General features: G+C 39.4%; 1 protein-coding gene across 3 annotated transcripts; it reads right to left on the reverse strand.

Moving 5' to 3' along the window:
* Positions 1-640: 640 nt before the first annotated feature.
* Positions 641-16,224, reverse strand: LOC102795577 (uncharacterized). 3 transcript variants are annotated; one of them, XM_087832675.1, is made up of 7 exons: positions 16,207-16,224; positions 13,129-13,168; positions 6,635-6,684; positions 2,758-3,390; positions 1,812-2,142; positions 1,535-1,710; positions 641-923 (listed from the first exon to the last, which is right to left on the reverse strand). In XM_087832675.1, the coding sequence occupies exons 4-7, from the start codon at positions 3,357-3,359 to the stop codon at positions 701-703; spliced, it is 1,332 nt and encodes a 443-aa protein (XP_087688801.1). In that variant the 5' UTR covers positions 3,360-3,390; positions 6,635-6,684; positions 13,129-13,168; positions 16,207-16,224; the 3' UTR covers positions 641-700. The 3 variants fall into 3 exon arrangements, with proteins under 3 accessions (XP_087688801.1, XP_087688800.1, XP_087688802.1); XM_087832674.1 differs by lacking the exon at positions 16,207-16,224 and adding an exon at positions 15,693-15,785; XM_087832676.1 differs by lacking the exons at positions 6,635-6,684; positions 13,129-13,168; positions 16,207-16,224 and adding an exon at positions 15,693-15,764.
* Between the last annotated feature and the right edge of the window lie 2,872 nt (positions 16,225-19,096).

Consider the following 19,096-nt stretch of genomic DNA (forward strand, 5'->3'; position numbering starts at 1 on the left):
GAACTTTATATTACCAACATTATCCTTAAACCTTAGGAGGAAGGGCCTCGTCTTTCAAGACCTTGTATTGACATGTTGACTTTACTCTCAAAATAGTATTTAAACTTTATTCTCTAAGCTCTTTCTATCTAACACATTACAGAGACACTTAGCGTTATTGTCTTGTCAAAGAATACTTGGCATATTGTGGTGATTCGATCGGGATCGAACCACCGACCTTACAATTAATAGGTGACCTGCTCTACCTCCTGAGCTACAGCCACCCCAGATAAAAATGCTTTCCCCATCTCTGATTCTTCCAACCTGACGACTGGACAAATTCTATGGGCCGTTATATTGTGGATTTAGTAAATGTTTATACTCTCTTCAGGTGGCATAGGCAGGACAGTTAAAATATTTGCAGTTCTTCAAGTCAACAGTTTTATATTAAGGACTATTTAAATGGTCACATTCATATCACACAGCATTGGAACCACTGTGTCCTTCAAAACGCTTGTAGTTATTCAAGGTAAACAATTAAGCAGTATTCAGGTAAGTGTAGGGATTTTACTGGCACTTGGTGCAAAATAAGCAAACTATTCACAAAACAATAACACAATAAATTCACAAATGCCCCTGATTCAAAGATGCACATTCATGATCTGATTCACTGTGTTTAATAAGTGTCCATCGTAGTGCCTTTACATCTTATCCATTAGTTCTATGTCAAGTTCAGCATCCCCACCCTCTTCAACACCTTGTCCACATTGGGAATGAGTTTTTCCTGAAAGTCCCACAGTCGTTTATCCACATTAAGTTGCTCCAGGGTTAATGATCCCTGTAGAGCCACACGGACATGAATGATCCGACAAACATCTAGTGGAACCTTGTAGCATTCTCCAAAATTCTTGATCACTTCATGGACTGAAGTCCCCTCCACCATTCTGTGACACAAAACACAAGAGAGTTAACTGCTTGGAGTTAAGATTTTAAAATGCATTGATTACTGAAGATCCTGCTCTTTAGAAGAGCCCTGAAGGATCTTTGAAAGTTTCACAAATCAGTCTTGGGGGACCCTTAGTGAATGTTCCCTGGGTTTTCTGGCAATACCTTAAGGGATGATCTCTGAAAAATTGGCAAAAATAACCCTCAGGTTGTTCGGACATTCTCTAAACTGTGAACTTTAGGAAACCCGTAGGGAGCCTTCCCTCAAGGTTTCTGTTTCCTGGGTTCATGTTTACATTTTGTGTTAGCTCTGTATGAGCAATATGGCACATTTCAAATCTGAAAGTTCAAGTGTTAATCAAATTAGATGGCAACAAAATATCAACTTTTGTTAAATGTGTTTTGTACCTGGGACTTAAGGTTTATTGTACTTGGAGCAAACTGTTGTTCCAACCAGTTTTGATGTTTCTTGTATGCTTATCATGGTTTCCTAGAAGTTCAATAACTAAGGTACTTATTTTTTTAAACTTGCAGTCAAATGTATAATTAAGTAAACCAAAGACCTGTATCCTAAATAGAGTAAATCTTCTGTCTGACAAATTCAGCTTACCTTGGCCGAACTATCATCTTGTGTGGATGGTATATGTTTCTGGCGGGGTCCTCCCTGTAGATGTGCTCCAGAATATTAATTCCTGGCACCCCGTTCCACTGAGGCAGGTGAAACCGTCCACTTGGCTCAAAGTGTTTCTTTGGGAAAATATGATTCTCAATAAGGAACACTCCTGCCTTCAAATCAGATAAAAACAAGTCAAATACAACTACTTATGGTATGGGATACTGAATTTTTGATGAACTGTATTTTTAAATTCATTACAAGAACAGCCTACATTTGGATGCTGATTTCGGAGCGTGCTCATCAAAGACATCAGGTCATCGTGCTGGTATGGCATTATAATCTCATCAATGTCATTCAACAGGACGTAGCGAGAACGCTCCATTGATCTGTAAATGCACTCATTAAGTGTGGTCAGTTGGCCATAGTAATGCAAATCCCCTCCATGCTTTGAGTGAAGCCAGCCACGAGATGGATTCAGATGCTTGTCAATGGGCCAAGGAACCATTTCCACAAAGCCCTCGTCACTGTAACTCTGCAACAGGCGATTGAGCTCTGGACCACAGCTGGTGTTATAGATCACCACTCTGTTCACACCCAGCAACCTGGGACAAAATAAGGCAAATTAGTTCATCGTTGTCAGCAAACAAAACAGATAACTAAAAACAATTGTGGTTTACATAGCAAACAGTTGGTCATTTCTCTATCCTTAGTATAATATTTATACTGTGTTATACTATTTATACTGTGTTAGCCTGTACCTGTCACAATAGCTTGCAGCTATGTGACTGATAAAATACACAGACAAAAAATAATAATATAATCATTAAGAGTAGTCTGTGGTGTTTCTCAAGTAGGAAGGACACTGTCTATTCCTAACTGGTTCTGAACAGCTGGAAATCCACAGTTTACAGTGTTAAAATCCATTTTCCTACAGTGTCTGAAAAGACGTACAGCTCCTGCAGAATTTTAAACCGTGCTCCCATAAATATTTAATGCCAAGTGATAGACTTCTGAGGGGCAAGACACTGTCCAACTACACTTTTTTTAAAAGTCCAGAAGCAACAGGAGTAACGGACACAACTGTGCAATGTGATACAATCCAGACACTCCATTGAAGAGGAGCCTTTGCAGAGCTTGTTAGGTTTCATAGTGTGTCAGGACCAGCTGCTGTTTCACATTTTTGACTTTGTAGCTTGTGGTGGTGTTGCCGTACTCACTTGTACATCTCCAGAGTCTGTGCAAACTGAAGCACATTGTTGTAGTCACCAAAGAGGTTAGAGATGCAGACTGTGAAGTCAAACTGCATGTTTTCTTCCTTCTGTTCAACTGTGTCTTTGTTTCTTATTGGGAGCCATTGATCAGTAGATGGACTCTCTTTGTCTGGTGTAGTCAAGAGAGTGACACGTCTCGCATTGCAGTTCTGAGGAATCTGACACATGACATCCGTAGTGACAAAGGGAAAACCAAAGTTATCTGGATGCTGGAAAATTGCTGCTGGAGTGGTTTTACTCAAATAACCAGTACAGCAGAAAAAGCAGTGAAGGGGTTGGATGGAGTCTCTCCTAAATATGCCAATGATGCGTATATCAAAATCCTTCACTCTTTGGTCCATGTAGGCTGACACCAGTAAGTGCTTGGTATTGTTAAGCGGCGTGATGATCTGCTCGGATATCCTCATGGAGCAAGCACTTGGCCGCCCAAATGGTTTTGGGATTGATTTGTATGTGCTGGGCGTTTTCACAGTGAAGACCAAAAAGAGGAAGAGTGCAGTGATGAAGACAAGAACCAACTTCTTTTTAAAACGCTTTAACATCTCCATCCAGCCAGTGGAGATGAAACCAGTTCCCAACCTGTACCAGAACACAGAATTGTGGTTAGTTTCAAAACTAGCAAAATTTGATAAGCTGATAAAGACAATTAAGAGATAGGATAACTGGGGTGAGATCTGGCCTTAATCTGTCTTGGTAGATATTAATAAAGGACACTATCTATGACTTTTTAATTCTCCTGAATGATAGGTGCTGGCCACAAATGTGCCGATGTAGGAAGAGAAGAAATCAAAAACCAGAAACAAATAGTTTTTCCAAAGTGTTTTTAACAAAGTCTCCAATTTTTAAACAGCTGCAACGTCGTCCTCTGTATAACTGTATCCGAGTTTCTGTACTGGAATATCATTAAAAACTAACACACTCAAACATTTGTGTCTTCAACCCAGCTGTGACACAACCCACCAAGTTACGAGAAATCGAGAGCCACACAATCGGCTGCAAATATTGTGACGAATGCCTCATGATGTGATATCAAAATCAGCGAGCGACACCCATGACACAGGTTGCACAGCAAGCATAAAAACAACATCATTAGCCATTCCTGGGTCCACTCTTCGTTGATTCCCATAGCCAAAACAAACACTGTGGTATCACTGAGTTAAAAGTGGCCCAAATGATTTCATCTTCAATAAAATGATCAGTGTGGCTGCCTCCCAGCTGTTACAGTAACATTAACATCCAGGTATGGATGTTAATGGGCCCTCGGGCCTCCGGCCTCTGTGCCTGCGGCTCGGTTCACTCTGGCACAGCTGGCTGCCGGCGGAGCCGACAAGCACGCCGGTGCAGCCCCCTCTGGTTTCTGCCCGGTAGCTACTGGGTGACCCCTCGCCTGGGTATCCTCAGCCCTTCCCATGAAGGTGGCACGGATGCCCCTCCGGTGGTCCTCCTTGGGCTCTTGCACTCTGGGACCTCTGGATGTCTGGGGCCTGGATCTCCTCCATGCCTGCTTCATGCCCTGAGGGACAGGGCTATGGCTCTCTACATCCTCTTGCAGACCATTACATGGGGAAACCATTTGAATACAAGCGCGCCGATCCACACAGGTGTGCACACAGGTGTTCACTGTTTGTAGACTTAAATCACACCTTTCTTGGCTGCTACTTCAAAGCACATTGTGCGCTGTCTGTCCTGCGTGCTGCACAACAACATTCAATATTTAGTATTTACTGCTGTTTACACTTAGGTAGATTAATGCGATGGTGTTGTGTATAGTATATTGCTTTGTTTTGTTTTGGTTTTTTTGCTTGTTTTCTATTCTTTTTCTCTCAACAGGTGATCCCGGAGATATATTTTTTTTCCCCCCTTTCTCTCTGTCCCTCTCCCCTTCTGTTTTTCTTTTCCTTCCTCTTTCTTTCTCCCTTTCCTATCCCTCACTCATGTCTGTCCCGTCTGTAACAACTGAAAATAAAATAAAATAAATAATAAAAACAAAGGTCGATCAAATGGACCAATACGGCAATGCCATGATGATCCATTTGGCAAAATAAATCCATTGGGTATCCTTGTTGGTCTTCAGACAACAATTCTGACGGCTAAAGAACCAAATGGGACAGGCAAAAAAAAAAAAAAACCAAAAAAAAAAAACCAAAAAAAACCCCAAAACATCCAGGTATGCATGAAAGAGAGTTTGAAGTTAGCAGGAAGTTAGTTTGCCAGTTTCAATCTAAAGATGACATGCCATGATCCGACTGGCACGATCTGATATCGTCATGTTGGTGTTGTTCCCAGATAATCATACTAAATGTTGTTCCAGGATCAACATTGCAAGTGACCAATCAATGTTGTGACTTCGGGAAAAAAACGCCGTAAAACAAAAAACTGCGAGAAACCGCCTCTGTCCGCCGATCAACGGACCCTGACCCTAACCCTTTAATAAACGGTAAGCAGAATTGATATTGTCCTTGCAACATTGGAAGTTCATAAATGCACAAATGGCTTGGCGCGCAAAAGAATGACGTCACAACAATGTGATTGGTCACTTGCAATGTTGAACCTGGAACAACATTTTCATGATGATCTGGGAACAACACCAACACGACGATATCAGATCATCCTTCTGACTGACGGATTTCTTAAAACAGTAAATTAAACAGCACCAGTGTTTGTATGCTTTATGAAGTTGGGCTAGCTGGCATAGAATGGCTAGCTACAGAGCTATGGTTAAGATAATACAAACAAATTTGCAGAACGAAGATTGAGGATGAACATTAACCTTTTCACCCCGAAACCCCTTAATGTGAGAGTCAAATACAAATACAACCATATAACAGGTGTACAGGCTAAGCCTACGCTTGAAGCCACTGAGGTGTATGACTGGTGAAGTTGACAAGGAAGTCCAGTCAATAACTCCAGCTGTATTTACCTTGTCAGTTTAAGCAGTCTAAGCAATCACCATTGATTGCATTTGATATTTCAAAGTTGATCGTAAGATCCAACATCATCCAACATAAATCACCGCAGTCACAAACTGTTTGGTCCTTCCAACCAGCAACACCTGACCCTAATTAAATGTTCTACCTCCCATACAATCATTTACAAATACAAAAAGTGACACCTAGAGGCGCACATAAGGTAATAAGCAAAACACAAAAATGGCTCCTACACACCAGGCCCTAAGTGCAATGGCTGTCAGACATGACAATTCTAATTATAAAGCAAATAAGGAGCCAAATTAAAAACAAAGTACTTCCATTTTAGACACACACACAAAAAATAAAATAAAATAAAAGCACTTAAATACACTTTTAAACTACAGTCTAATGTTGTTAAAAGATTTTGAATTTTATTAATATTCAACAGTGATAAATGTTTATGTTTAGCTTATTTGAATTTCACAGAAATGCCTGTACATAGCGTGTCAGCAAATTCTTTAACTTGAACAAAGTGACCACATGAGGAAGTTGCTCAAGTTTAGACAACACCCACATGTATTGTTTTAACCCACTACAAGATCGTTAATCAACTTGTTCCTCCTTGTCTTGCAAGGCTGCATCCTGTGCAGCCTCGTATGCAATCACCAGATAAGAAGTTGTTTTTTCCTAACTTGTACTCCACCCATGAGTGTTACGTGAGTAAGACAGTATATAATAAAGTTTGAGCAGATGCCTGGCGCGCATTCCTGCACAGGAATCGTCCATGTACATGAATTAACTCTGGGCCCGTGATTCTTTGCTTTCCTGAGGTTTTTCTCCTAACATTTCTTGGTCTTCCGAGCCGGAGTTGGAAAAAGCAACTCGATTGTTGTGACTCCAAACCAGAGATCTACCTGTATCCTGTCGCCGTGGGGAGCCCGCACTGCAGACTGTCGACAGCCTCCTCTAGGAAGGAGTGAAAGTCCTGGGACGTAAAAAATTTGGGTTCAGGCCGGTTAAGCGGTCCACAGCGCTGGGATCCAGTGAAAGACCTCAAACATAGACGGAGAGATCTTGGAAAGGTAAAGAATCCACTCAATCACACTCGCGTAAAACGGAAATAGGTTTCACCCGCTGAAAGGGTTTGACAGTCTAATCCACTGTACGGATTTCTAAAAATACGTGTAATAAGGTTGACCCACTGTAAGGGTTCATAGGACTAATCCGCCGAAAGGATTGTAAAGTAAAACACGTTAAAGGTCTCACCCGCCGTAAGGGTTTAGGAGTGATCCGCCGTAAGGATCTGCGCGACTGTGTGTAAATGTCTGTGTTTTCTGTGTGTCGGAAGTAAGTGATTTTTTACAGCAGTTGAAACATAAGTTGCTGAACTACTTCCATTGTTACTGTCTTTTTATTTACTGTAAGAAGCTCAAGTACTGGTGACAAAGGGGAAAGGTTGGGTTTCATCCCATAAAACTGACACCACTTTGTGATTAGCACGAAGTAGAAGGGCATGTCAGCAACCACCCCTGCGTCTCGTGCCAGAGACGGCTCTGCAGTTGTGTGATAATGGGTAATCAGCCCACCAAACTCACTGCTGACTAGCAGTGGCTAGAGAAAAAATGTCCAGGCGCCGGACAAATTAGTGTTTGTAGATGGAGAAATTCTAAGAAAACAAAATGTCCCAGCTGGGAAGGAAAATGCAACCCTTCACCCATATCAGGAAGAACATAATAATCCCTCATCAAGTGAAAATTGGAGATCAAAGTAGTTTAAAGCAGTTTAAAAAGGGTTGGAAACAGACCTGACTGAATAATGAAAAATAAACGAACGGCAAAATTACATTAGAACTTATCTTTAATGTATTCATACTAATAATAGCAAGGATAACAACCTGTAAACTGGTGTTAATGATGAAATAATATTAATATGAAGAGGCACCTCAGTCAGTTATGATGTGAGGTAGATAATTGTTGAAAGTAATCTGCATTAAGCTTAGGGTTGCTCAAATTCAGTACAATGACATAGGTAAATATTTTAACTAATTACGTGTATAGAGGCACTTGACCTGTTTGAAAGACTGTCGTCTTGGTTCAGATATAGAGCACACCTATGAAAACAACTAATATGCTGAACCCTGTATGAAACGGCTGAAAACTACATGACGGAGAAGCTGAATTGAATATGAAAGTGCAAGTCTTCGCCACTGTGGGGCAAAGCACGCAACCACTGTGTGAGGTTGCGTTGTGGTCTTTTCTGAGCTGATGAGCAAGCTACACATTATCAGATCAGGAGCTGGCTGAGAACTCTTCAAAGAGAGGGAAATAGAACTGTGATAACTGGAATGTGCAGAGTTTCCGTGAGCAGTTTTCCTGCATCTTGACTCATGTGTGTAGAGTGTTCATAGCATCAGCATCATGTTTTTGTTTATTTGTTTTGGTGGGTTGAAAAATAGTTAAATAAACTTGTGATCATATTTATGGATCACGATAGCACATGCCATTGGCCAAATGATTTATTTACGCAGATGAAAAAAGTGAGTGTTAATGTGTCTGACGTCACAGTGTTTTTGTGCGCTGTGTAAAAGTAATTGCCTCTGATTGTGAGAGCGGTGATTCTGCAGGTCACCAGCTATTGAAAAAAAAAAAAAGAGTAAAAAAGAGACAAAATTTACATTGTAGATGAAAAATAATCATAGGAAAAAGGTTTTGTGTTTATCAGCCAAGAACAACTACAATCTCATTTTCTGCTTTTAAGAAAGGACAGTTCACAAAAAGAGAGAGAGAGAAAGTTGTGTGTGTTGGTTAAGCAGTGATAATAATAATGAAAATGTTTTAGTTTGTCACTTTCAGGTGAAAAGCAGACCTGAATCAATTTTCCACATGCAGCGGTCGGAAGAAAGTTATAGTTTAACATCATTAGAAACATTCAGGCCAAGTTTCTGGCTAACTTATTTACAGCACCATGTGTCTCTCAAACTCACAAGCGAGCTCTCACTCCTCCCTGAAGACAAGGAATGCAGCTCCAAAGAGCAATAACATGGCAGATAAAGAGACAGCAGCAAAGTCCTGGGCAAAGAGTCCCAGCAAGCAGCAGCAGTGTGGACAAACAGCATCAGAGAAGAAGAGCAAACCCATCATCCTGCCTGATTGGATGAATGGCACTGTGTTCCCAACAAGCTGCAAATTCACTGTGCATGTGAAAAGAACGTTTGAGGAGAAGTGAGGAGACTGTTGGAGTTTGACATTTGCCACCTTTGGAGAAAATGGCAAGAAGAGACAGTGAAACACAGGACAAAGCTGAAAGAGAACTGCCTGCTATTGGACTGTTGAAGTGGGAGAGGAAACACTGCAAAAAGAAACATACAAAATCACACACACACAAGCAGAACATGCATTAACCCTACTAACACTTCCAAATACAAGAGAACTCATGAAGATTAGACAACATCTTAAGCATGTGAGTCTGTTTACCATCTTGTCCAAGTCACTTAGTGTGATGCAAAGATCAATGGACTCATAGCACATTAGTTACAAAATGATTAAATAATAGCAGAGAAATGTGTAGGAAAGGCAGCTTTAAGAACATGCTCTGCTGGATATGCAGCTCCACAGACATGCATTAAACCTGCCTAATAACACAAACACCCATGCAATGAAAATTAGCTTGTTATCTCTCATCAGTGTTAAAATAGTGTGAATTTAACAGACACTTGTTATCAAATGCTGAATTTATCCATTAAATTTTTTTTTTGACTCTCTAGGTTGCAGGACAACAGTTTAACTTTTGTGGGAAAAAAGATTCTGGTTTGACCAACCAGTGATCAGACAATAAATTTAGTTGTTAATACAGTAAATTGGGAGCTGTTTTCTGCTTGATTGATGCAGCACAAGTAATTTACTGTATGAGGGAAATTCTATTTTTGTGATAACATTTTGAATATGCATTTCTGTTGTCCTGTCATCTTAGTGGGTTAATAGCTGATATGCAAATTTAATTGATCGTTCTTAGATTGAGGAAAGGTGACTGAATTTTAGCACGAGTGAATGAGATGTGCTGGAGTTTGTTAGAGTGGAGACTCTAAAACACTGAGTTTCCTGTTTTGATGTGCGAGTGTATCCTGTACCTAGATACACAACTCTGAATACGTCAGAACAAACTTCTTTTGTGAAGTGCATGACAACATGTCACATGTTTTATGATGACGGGAAAAAAGGAAAACTGAATAAAATGGGTGTGTGTGGCCTAAATGAGTGAGAAGCACAAACCTGGGGATTAAACTCATAGCTAATAACATATTAGGCTTATGTTGTGTGTTGTGCAGCTGATGGTTGGTTTGGAGTGAATCTAGCTGATGATTTTTCTTTTGTTGTGAAGTTGAGCCTGCCAATTAGTATGATGGTATGATAAACCATGCTAATGGTATGATTTACCCTCCTGAGATGAGGAGCTTGTGTCATAACGTAACAAGGCCTTTTTATTTTGATACTTTCACAGTGCACTGAAAGTTTTGTTCGATAATCTCTGTTTGAGCAGATCTGCACGATTAGAAGCGCTATACGAAAAGTCGTCAAGAAAATTGTTACAAGTGAGTTTCTCCACATTAAAATGGGCTCAGGAGAAAGCCACTTATTTGGGACGATTAGAAAAGAGAGTCCCTGCCTAAAAAGGATTCAGCGAGGTAATCCGATCTAAAATTCTTCTTTTTCTTTTGAGATGACGTCATTTTGCCACTATCAGCAAAGAAAGAATGGATGAATGAATGAATGAATAAATGGAAATAAAAACAAACTGACTGACTGGTAAAAGCTGACAAGACTTGACCACGACTCAAAGTTAACCTCCACCTAGACAGGCCAAAAGGATGGATGAATTTACGTGTTTCTTTTTACAGGAGCAGAAAGATGACAGCAACATCTGAGGTTGCATACCGATTTAACTTTTAAATGCCACTTTCTGTGTTTGTGAATCTACCAGGGGTGTGTTATTCATGGGTTTGTGTTGCTCACAGAGATTACTGTGAGAAAGAGTGTATACACCTGCGCAGCGCTAACATTTACATTTCTTTTCTACAGCATTACAGTTCTTCATGTGACTTGATCATGTGAATTATACCAGGACAACTAGTTAATGTTTTACTACAGCAGGATTTCTGGGTTTATGTGTGAAGAAAACTGTGTTTACAGGTTATGAGTGGTGATGCTGTTACACTGTGTTTTGGGGAAAATGTGAAGGTTACTTTGATGATGTGAATAACATTCTTTCCACAGCTATGGATGGCTAACTTTATGGTCTTTTTATGGCACCTCTGGAACCTGTCGACCTGCGTGGTCAATGTGTATTGCTAATGTTTGTTTTTCTAAGAGTACATGTAGAGAATTCAGCAGAAGCGGACAAGTGACATGAGAAAAACAAATAAGAGATGCAGTGTTTATGGAATAATTTAATATAGGGCTCATTAGCTGACCACCATTGAGCTCATACTGATTGATGAGTTGAGTGACTTTGCTTAAGGGAAGTCAGCGATTACATTAATGTTGACTGAGTACATGGGATGATCCATGTCTGAGGCAAATTATGGAAATAATTGTAGTTTACTGATTTGAAAAAACCTGCACCTGATACTTGTCTTGCTGATGTTGAATGCTTTATCACTCTTATGATATAATTGTTTATAAGTGTGAAGTTTGATTTCACTTCCAGATCTTGTTTTTCAGGCCATGATGGTGTGTATGCAGGCTCCTGGCGGAGCCAGTTTTTAAGCAAACTTAATATGCAAATCACACTAACATCTTTTATTGCAGGATTATAGGTCCGGGGTGGTGCTGCTCCAGAGGAGGAGATGCCCTTATATTGCCTGGGACATGATCTAGCTAACCTTTTTCTTTAAGACAGGAATCTGGTTTTGATGAGTTGACTCATGGGAGTGTCCATGCGTCAAGAAGAGGGGCCCAAGATTAACATGAAACAATGAATTAACATTAAACTATGTTTTATATGATTTTTGCAGTGATTTGTGTGATTAACAGTTCATTCAACGGGTATTAAACCTATGCAAGTGGTGCATCCATGTTCAGATGAGGCTTTGATGGCCTATAAGTGAAGTTCACTGAACTAAAGAATGTGGTTTGATGATTGTTGACATGCTCTCCAAATAGAAGTTTTTCCTCCTAGCAAGGAAATACAGGTGCAGCAGCCATCTCCTGAGAAATCTTCAGAGGCCCGGTGAGAAGCAAGAACCATTCCAGGCATAGCTGACAGCCCAGGCAGTGGTTGAGGTCAAAGGTCGAGCTGGTTGGGGCCCATCATGAGATTAGACTTTGGAGCCGCAGCAAGGACCACGAAGCTGCGTTGGAATGAGAACTGTGCCAAGGGGGATTTCCAGAGGCCAACAGAGGAAATTTTGGACAACAGACGGGCACCTGAAGGATGAGGGGAGCGTGCCAAGCTCCATCGACAGCGCAGGGGGAGTCCGAGGATGACATCATGATTCTGTGAAAAGCACAGGAACCAGAAGCTATGGTGGTGATGACAGCAGTTTCCTATGAACATCACCTAATGCTGTGTCACTGTACTGTGCATACGATGACACTCTGAAGACTGCTGGGATCATAACAGCAGTAAGATAACTGGACCCAGCACCCTTTCCACAGAGGGTTTTTTTCTGCAGTAGAAGAGTCATAAGTATTCCTATCACAGGACAGAAAGTTCTCCACGCCCTTTTCCCATTAATAGGGACTGGAAAACATACTTTAAGAATAGAGACATTAGAATATCGATTTGGGCTGTTCTTGAACGCATCCATGAAGATTAATAAAGGCCAGAAGACGACATTAACTATGACAATGATGATAGTGATGACTATGATGTAAACTCTGATACAAGTGTCTAAGTTGCCCATAAAAACCAGCAAATGCATTCTATGACGAACTAACTGAAAATACATGTTGTAAGAAGCTATGTCCTGATAAATGATATGTGTTTTGCTGTACAATTCAAATCTGCTAAAAACAGGAGGGAATGTTAAAAGATTTTGAATTTTATTAATATTCAACAGTGATAAATGTTTGTGTTTAGCTTATTTGAATTTCACAGAAATGCGTGTACATAGCGTGTCAGCAAATTCTTTAACTTGAACAAAGTGACCACATGAGGAAGTTGCTCAAGTTTAGACAACACCCACATGTATTGTTTTAACCCACTACAAGATCGTTAATCAACTTGTTCCTCCTTGTCTTGCAAGGCTGCATCCTGTGCAGCCTCGTATGCAATCACCAGATAAGAAGTTGTTTTTTCCTAACTTGTACTCCACCCATGAGTGTTACGTGAGTAAGACAGTATATAATAAAGTTTGAGCAGATGCCTGGCACGCATTCCTGCACAGGAATCGTCCATGTACATGAATTAACTCTGGGCCCGTGATTCTTTGCTTTCCTGAGGTTTTTCTCCTAACAAATGTAAAAGACAAAGTTTAGTTACAGGGATTTCAAGAATGTTGGTCTTTGTTTTTAAAGTCCATTTTTATCATGAATGGTTTCACGAACATGTCTAAGGGGCCAAGAATCTCGGGAGACAGAAGAACCCATTAAAATAACTATATACCCAGGTTTTAGATTCCTCTTTTGGTTGTCTTGTTGTCTCTCGTGTAACAAAGGCAGGTATTCATGTATCAGGAGGATGTGATTTGGAGTAAATGACTCTAGGTCTTTTGGATCATCAGACAGCTTTGTTATGGGTCGATCAATTTCAATTGATTCAACTTCACACAGAACTGTATTTAATGCATTGTTGTTGAACTGTTGTTGCTGAAGAACTGATCTCAAAATCAGTCTGAGTACTCACAGCCCTGCCATTGTCTATCATGTCGGCCAGCCATAAAATCATAAAAAAAACAAACCCAAAAGACACGAGAAGCCAAGCAGGAAAGACAAGGAAGGCCGAGTATGGCATTATTTTTGTGCCAGTATTCTGAGCACACGTAAAAAAAAAAAGAAATTGAGCGCAGGTAAAAAAAAGTTTGCAGGTGCAAGTGTTGTATTTTGAGGAGAAATTTATTTTGAGCAAAGAAAGCTGAATTTGAGTGAACAAAATTAATTGCTGCGTGCAAAAATGTATTTCAGTGTTTGCTATTATCCATACACACACACAATAGCACACAATAGCAGCCCCTCTCGCTCAGTTTTTGCATTTGCGTTCGCTCGCAATGTGTTGCTCGCGTGCAATGTCTTGATAAATCGAGCAGGTATTTGAAGTTTACACAGCACCATTCTCGCATGAAAATATCTTACAAATTTATTTTATGACCCACAAAGAGTAATATTTCAAACTCCGCCCCTCTGTGTTCTTCCGCCACTGCCTTGTTTGAGTTTTGGACGAAATGGATTCTGGGATATTGCATTTCCTCATTTCGAGTTGATTGGAGACCAGAACAGCCAATCAGATTTTTTTGCATCCAAGTCTGTGATTGGCTGGTTTTGTGGCACAAATATAACGGTGTACAGAAAGAGTTGAGTGCATGGGCAGAAATGTTGAGAGCGCAAATGCAAAAACTGAGCGAGAGAGGCTGCTATTGTGTGATGTGTCGGTTGTGATCGAAATGGCTCTTAGAGCCGGATCTTTGACGTGAACGACGCGAGCTGTTCACGTCATTAGAAAGGTATAGTAATCATCCACAACTATTTTCAGTTGCGGATGATAAAGGATTCAGAAAGTTTATTCATGCAGGTCTATATGACAGAGAATATGCATCTTCTTTTTGTTTTCATATTTTAATTTATATTTAATTGTGTTGTGGTTTGCATTGTTTTGTGTTGTTTCACTTTAAATGTGTAAAAGGAAAAAGCTGAAAATTTAAACAGTTAAAAGTTGAAATGTGAATAGTTGGTTTTTGTATTATATGAATTATTTATTACATTTTATGTGGAGTGAATAAATAAAAGTATATTTACGGTGGCCCCTACAGACAAAGCACATACAAACTTCAAAACATGTCCGAACTCTGAAGCACGTACAAACTCCAAAACACGTAAAAACTCAGAAGCACATAAAAACTCAAAACACGTACAAAACACAACAGAAGTGCTCCAGAATGCTAGGCACAGTGTTGACCTTTTGTTGCCTAGTGGCTACACAAGCCAGCAAGTACCAACAACTGGATTTGGTGTGTGGTAATAACAGGTAAATGAACATTTGTTTAAATTATTTGAATATATATGAATGCTTGTGTATAAATACACAAACAATACACATATGCTTTCAATTGTGTAATTTAAGTAATCTAGGTAGCTCTGTTTTGGAAGTTCAGTTAAAGCTAGAAATGTGTTTTGGAGTTTGTACGTGCTTTTTGGAGTTTGTACGTATTTTGTCTTTAGGGGCCACCACATATATTTATATATAAATAAAACCACTTTTTTTTTTTACATTAGTAGTTCCTTTTGTGCATAATTTTATATTATTGTTAATAATAAATTAATTAAGGCAACAAAACAACCTGAAGAGCCGGTTCGGAGCCAAAAGAGCCGACTCTTTTTAGTGACTCGAACCGAAAGATCCGGTTCTCTAAAAAGAGCCGGAAATCCCATCACTATATGTGTTTGTGTGTGTATGGATAATAGCAAACACGGAAATACATTTTTTGCTCGCAGCAATGAATTTTTTTCACTCAGATTTAGCTTTTCTTTGCTCAAAATAAATTTCTCCTCAAAATACAACATTTGCACCTGCAAGCTTTTTTTTTTTTTTTTTACGTGCGCTCATTTTTTTTTTATGTGCGCTCAGAATAGTGGCACAGAAATAACGCCATAAAATACAACGAAGTCACTAATGTGTGTATGGTACAAATGCTAGGACACAAGAAGCGCTATTTAGTCTCCTCGAATAGAAGATAAACACTATTAGTGGTCGAATTAGAATATTTGTATTAATTCAAACATCAGCTCAAAGCCACTATTAACCATTCCGCAGGTAACTCACTCGAGGGTGAAATGTGGCCAGTATGTTCCCCGTTTGTGCCCACCAGTCGAGAAATAGAGTTTGAATCCGTGCATCGGCAAGTGCACTCTGAGCTTTCTCCTCTGCTGCTCTTTTTCTACGTGATTTTGTTGTCTGGGCGTGACCAAGTCATTGTCACGGTTTGCAAACAGAAAAACACGCAAAAATAAACCAGACCGGAGAGGTGGTTCGTTTGTGTACTGAAAGAGAAATCATTTCCTTACTTGGTACTAAAACCGTTTTTCTGGAAATAGAATTACGACTTTGTTTTTCCTCACGTGGCCCTATACGCCTTTATTAGAAAGAAAAAGAACCCAATTAAAAAGAAAAAAGTGAACATAAATATCTAAAGAAAGTAGCAATCTAAATGAAATAGTAGTAATACTGTAAATGTTTATGAGCTTCTTAAATCTTGCTCCTCAAATACTATCCGCATGTTTTTTTTTTCTTTTTTACTCGACTTTTGGCGTTGCCTGATCTCAAAATCATTCCTTACCTTGTTTGTTCTCCTTGTATTTCCTCCTTGGCAGTGTGATTTTGGCCATTTCCTAATTCTTGGACCTGCGCCCAGAGTCAGCCCTGTGCTTCTATACAACTGTCACTCCCCCTTCCGCATTTGTTTTTTATTTTTTTGGTGGGCAGTAGGTCCTTTCTGTTCCTTTCCTCATATCAGGATTTTGCGCTACCTACAGCTCATTTTCTTATCAGTTCAGTAAAATTATGTTATTTTAATATCTGCTTGTGTGACTGTATCTGTATTTATTGAACAAGTTCACCTTAAATTCCTAATGGAAACAATTCAGGTGAAGGAAAGAGTTAAAAAATTAAAGCTTTTACTTTAGCAACATTATTTGTAAATCTGTATTTTTGAAAGTTTTTCATTTCAACGTGAACACACAACACATCACACCTTGAAACAGATGAGCTAACAGCAACAGAAAACCACACCAGGTTCCACACAACTGCAGCAGCAACTCTGTCATGCTTTAAATCTGCTTTCTATTAATTTCTCTTGTTTTTTTTTTTTATTATTTTTTAAATTAATTGTTGGCTGTTGTGAAGCACTGATTTTATATCTTAAATTGTACTATACAAATAAAGTTTACTTAATTACTATCATGTCCAGTCATAATATCACATGCACCAGATTCACTGAGAAATGATTCCCTGTTGAGTCTACCATGAGAATGAAAGCAACTCTGAGGGTGACCGGGAGTTCAACCCAGCACTAGCAAGTTAAACGCCAACATGGGGAATAAAACTTCTACTTGTGTTATCAAGCTTCATGCAACACATTGTAACATAACAGCAAAATGTTGGTGATGGTTTAAAAGCATTCATAGTTGCAGAGCTACGTTGAGGATGAAATATGTGAACTGACAGCTATAGTTGTAGTGATAATGAAAGTTACGTAACTGCTGTCATTAGAATTAATTCTACTGGTTGATTACCACCAGTAGAGGTCCCCACAGAGATAAAATTACCTACTTGCTAGAATTGGTTGTTCTTTCATCACAAGGGATGATAACACTTTATCACAGCCACATTTAAAGATGGTCCATCTGTAAATCATTCAGCCAACCTTTCCACTGTTTCAACCTGCTTTCTAGTATTACTTCATCCCATCCAAATTTTGTTTTGCAAAGCTCTTTCTTTAATTTTGTCAGGCAGCAGAACTGACCACTTTGTCAACGTAAATCCTCCTTTATCCCAAGAAAGTAGTAATTTAAGGTCTTTTGTCCCTATTACAACAAAGATGATCACTAACTCTGTCAATGCACCACTTTTGGGAGGATTCCAGACTGCTAAGCTCAGCAACAGAAATCCTGGTCAAGCCCACAGATTACAGACAAGTCAGACTCAAAATTTATGCAGCACTTGAAAATGAGTTGTAGCATAGCTTGGCCTGACTGACCATTGGGGTCTAGCTGCCATTAAGACCCGTCTGGGATGGGTGCAAAAATGGCCAACTCAGTTGATGTAAATCATCTGCCATTGCAACAATGTTTCCTCTCCCTCAGCCCTGTGGAGTTGGATCTTAAGTGGGATGGTCATGGCAGCTTAATGTTTTACCTTACCGCTGTGAGAACCAGTAACTAGAATCTGAGCGGATCAAGAAGCCATCAGCCTTCAGATACTTTGCCATGATTAGCACAGGTATAAAGTTATATATAATGCTAATATATATATAATATATTATATATAATATATATAAACCTTTATCATGGCAGAAATTTTGAACAGTCATAGCAGGACATCCACAGATGTAATACATAAACTCAACAAGGGCAGAGTTCCCATTAAAGATTTACGAGCCCCTGCTACCTCATTATGCAAACACTTCTAGTTGTGTCCACTGTTGCGGTGCAGGAAGCCACTGCAGTAGTCTACTGAGCGTTAGGTGTTGCCACTCAGACAATACCACAACGGCAGCACTGATATAGGAAGAGAAGAAGTCAAAACCAGAAGATAAGACTTTGGCAAGTGTTTTTTTTTTGTTGCAAAGTTATTCCAGAAAGTCACTTTTAAAAAAAAAAAAAAAAAAAAGATTGCTGCAATATCGCCCTCTGTATATCTATATAGCTCAGGGCTTCTGTACTAGAATATGATTAAAATGGTGATGCAATCATATACTCATGTCATCAACCCAACTGGGGCAGCCATTGCACAATGGTCCAGGTTGCAAAAATCACTATCAAAATGACAGCACACACCACAAATTGCAGCATCATTTTTAGCACACACCACCATCTGACAGGGGCAGGCATTGAGAACAAAAATGGCTTAATTTTTACTGACATACTTTATTCCTTAAATTTGGAGCACTATATGGTTTAAGAGCTCAGTTACACATTACAGTGTAACCTCGGATTCAGAGTAACTTGACATACGAGTAATCTGCAAGACGAGCAAAAAACTTGAATAAAATTTTACTTGGTTTATGAGCCATAATCTTTATATGAGCAAACTTATGGTTGTATACGTATGTTTTCCAGTAACAGCTGAGCCGACCTGAGTGTCATGCCGCATGAGCTCATGAGGAGCTAGCATCTGTTAAGCGTATTGTTTACATTGACCTCCTCATCTCATTTCCCTCAGGTCAGCAGTGACTTTTCTCAAAGGTAAAGTGCGTTTTTATTTTTATTATATGCATTTTGTGTTAATCATTGTGCATTTATTGCAGAAATATGTATTTGGGTCAATGATTTTTATAGAAAATATGTTTAAAAGTGATTTTTACATGAATATTTTTGGAGCTTGGAACCATCCATCCAAGTTTCCAATATTTCTTTTTTGAAAATTTGCTTTGACATATGAGTATTTATGGTTTGCAAGCAGCATTAAGGAACGAATCATACTCGTAAGCCAAGGTATTACTGTAACTG

Source organism: Neolamprologus brichardi, chromosome 19 (assembly GCF_056152115.1).
Source record: "Neolamprologus brichardi isolate AB-2024 chromosome 19, ASM5615211v1, whole genome shotgun sequence".
Classification (NCBI taxonomy): domain Eukaryota; kingdom Metazoa; phylum Chordata; class Actinopteri; order Cichliformes; family Cichlidae; genus Neolamprologus; species Neolamprologus brichardi.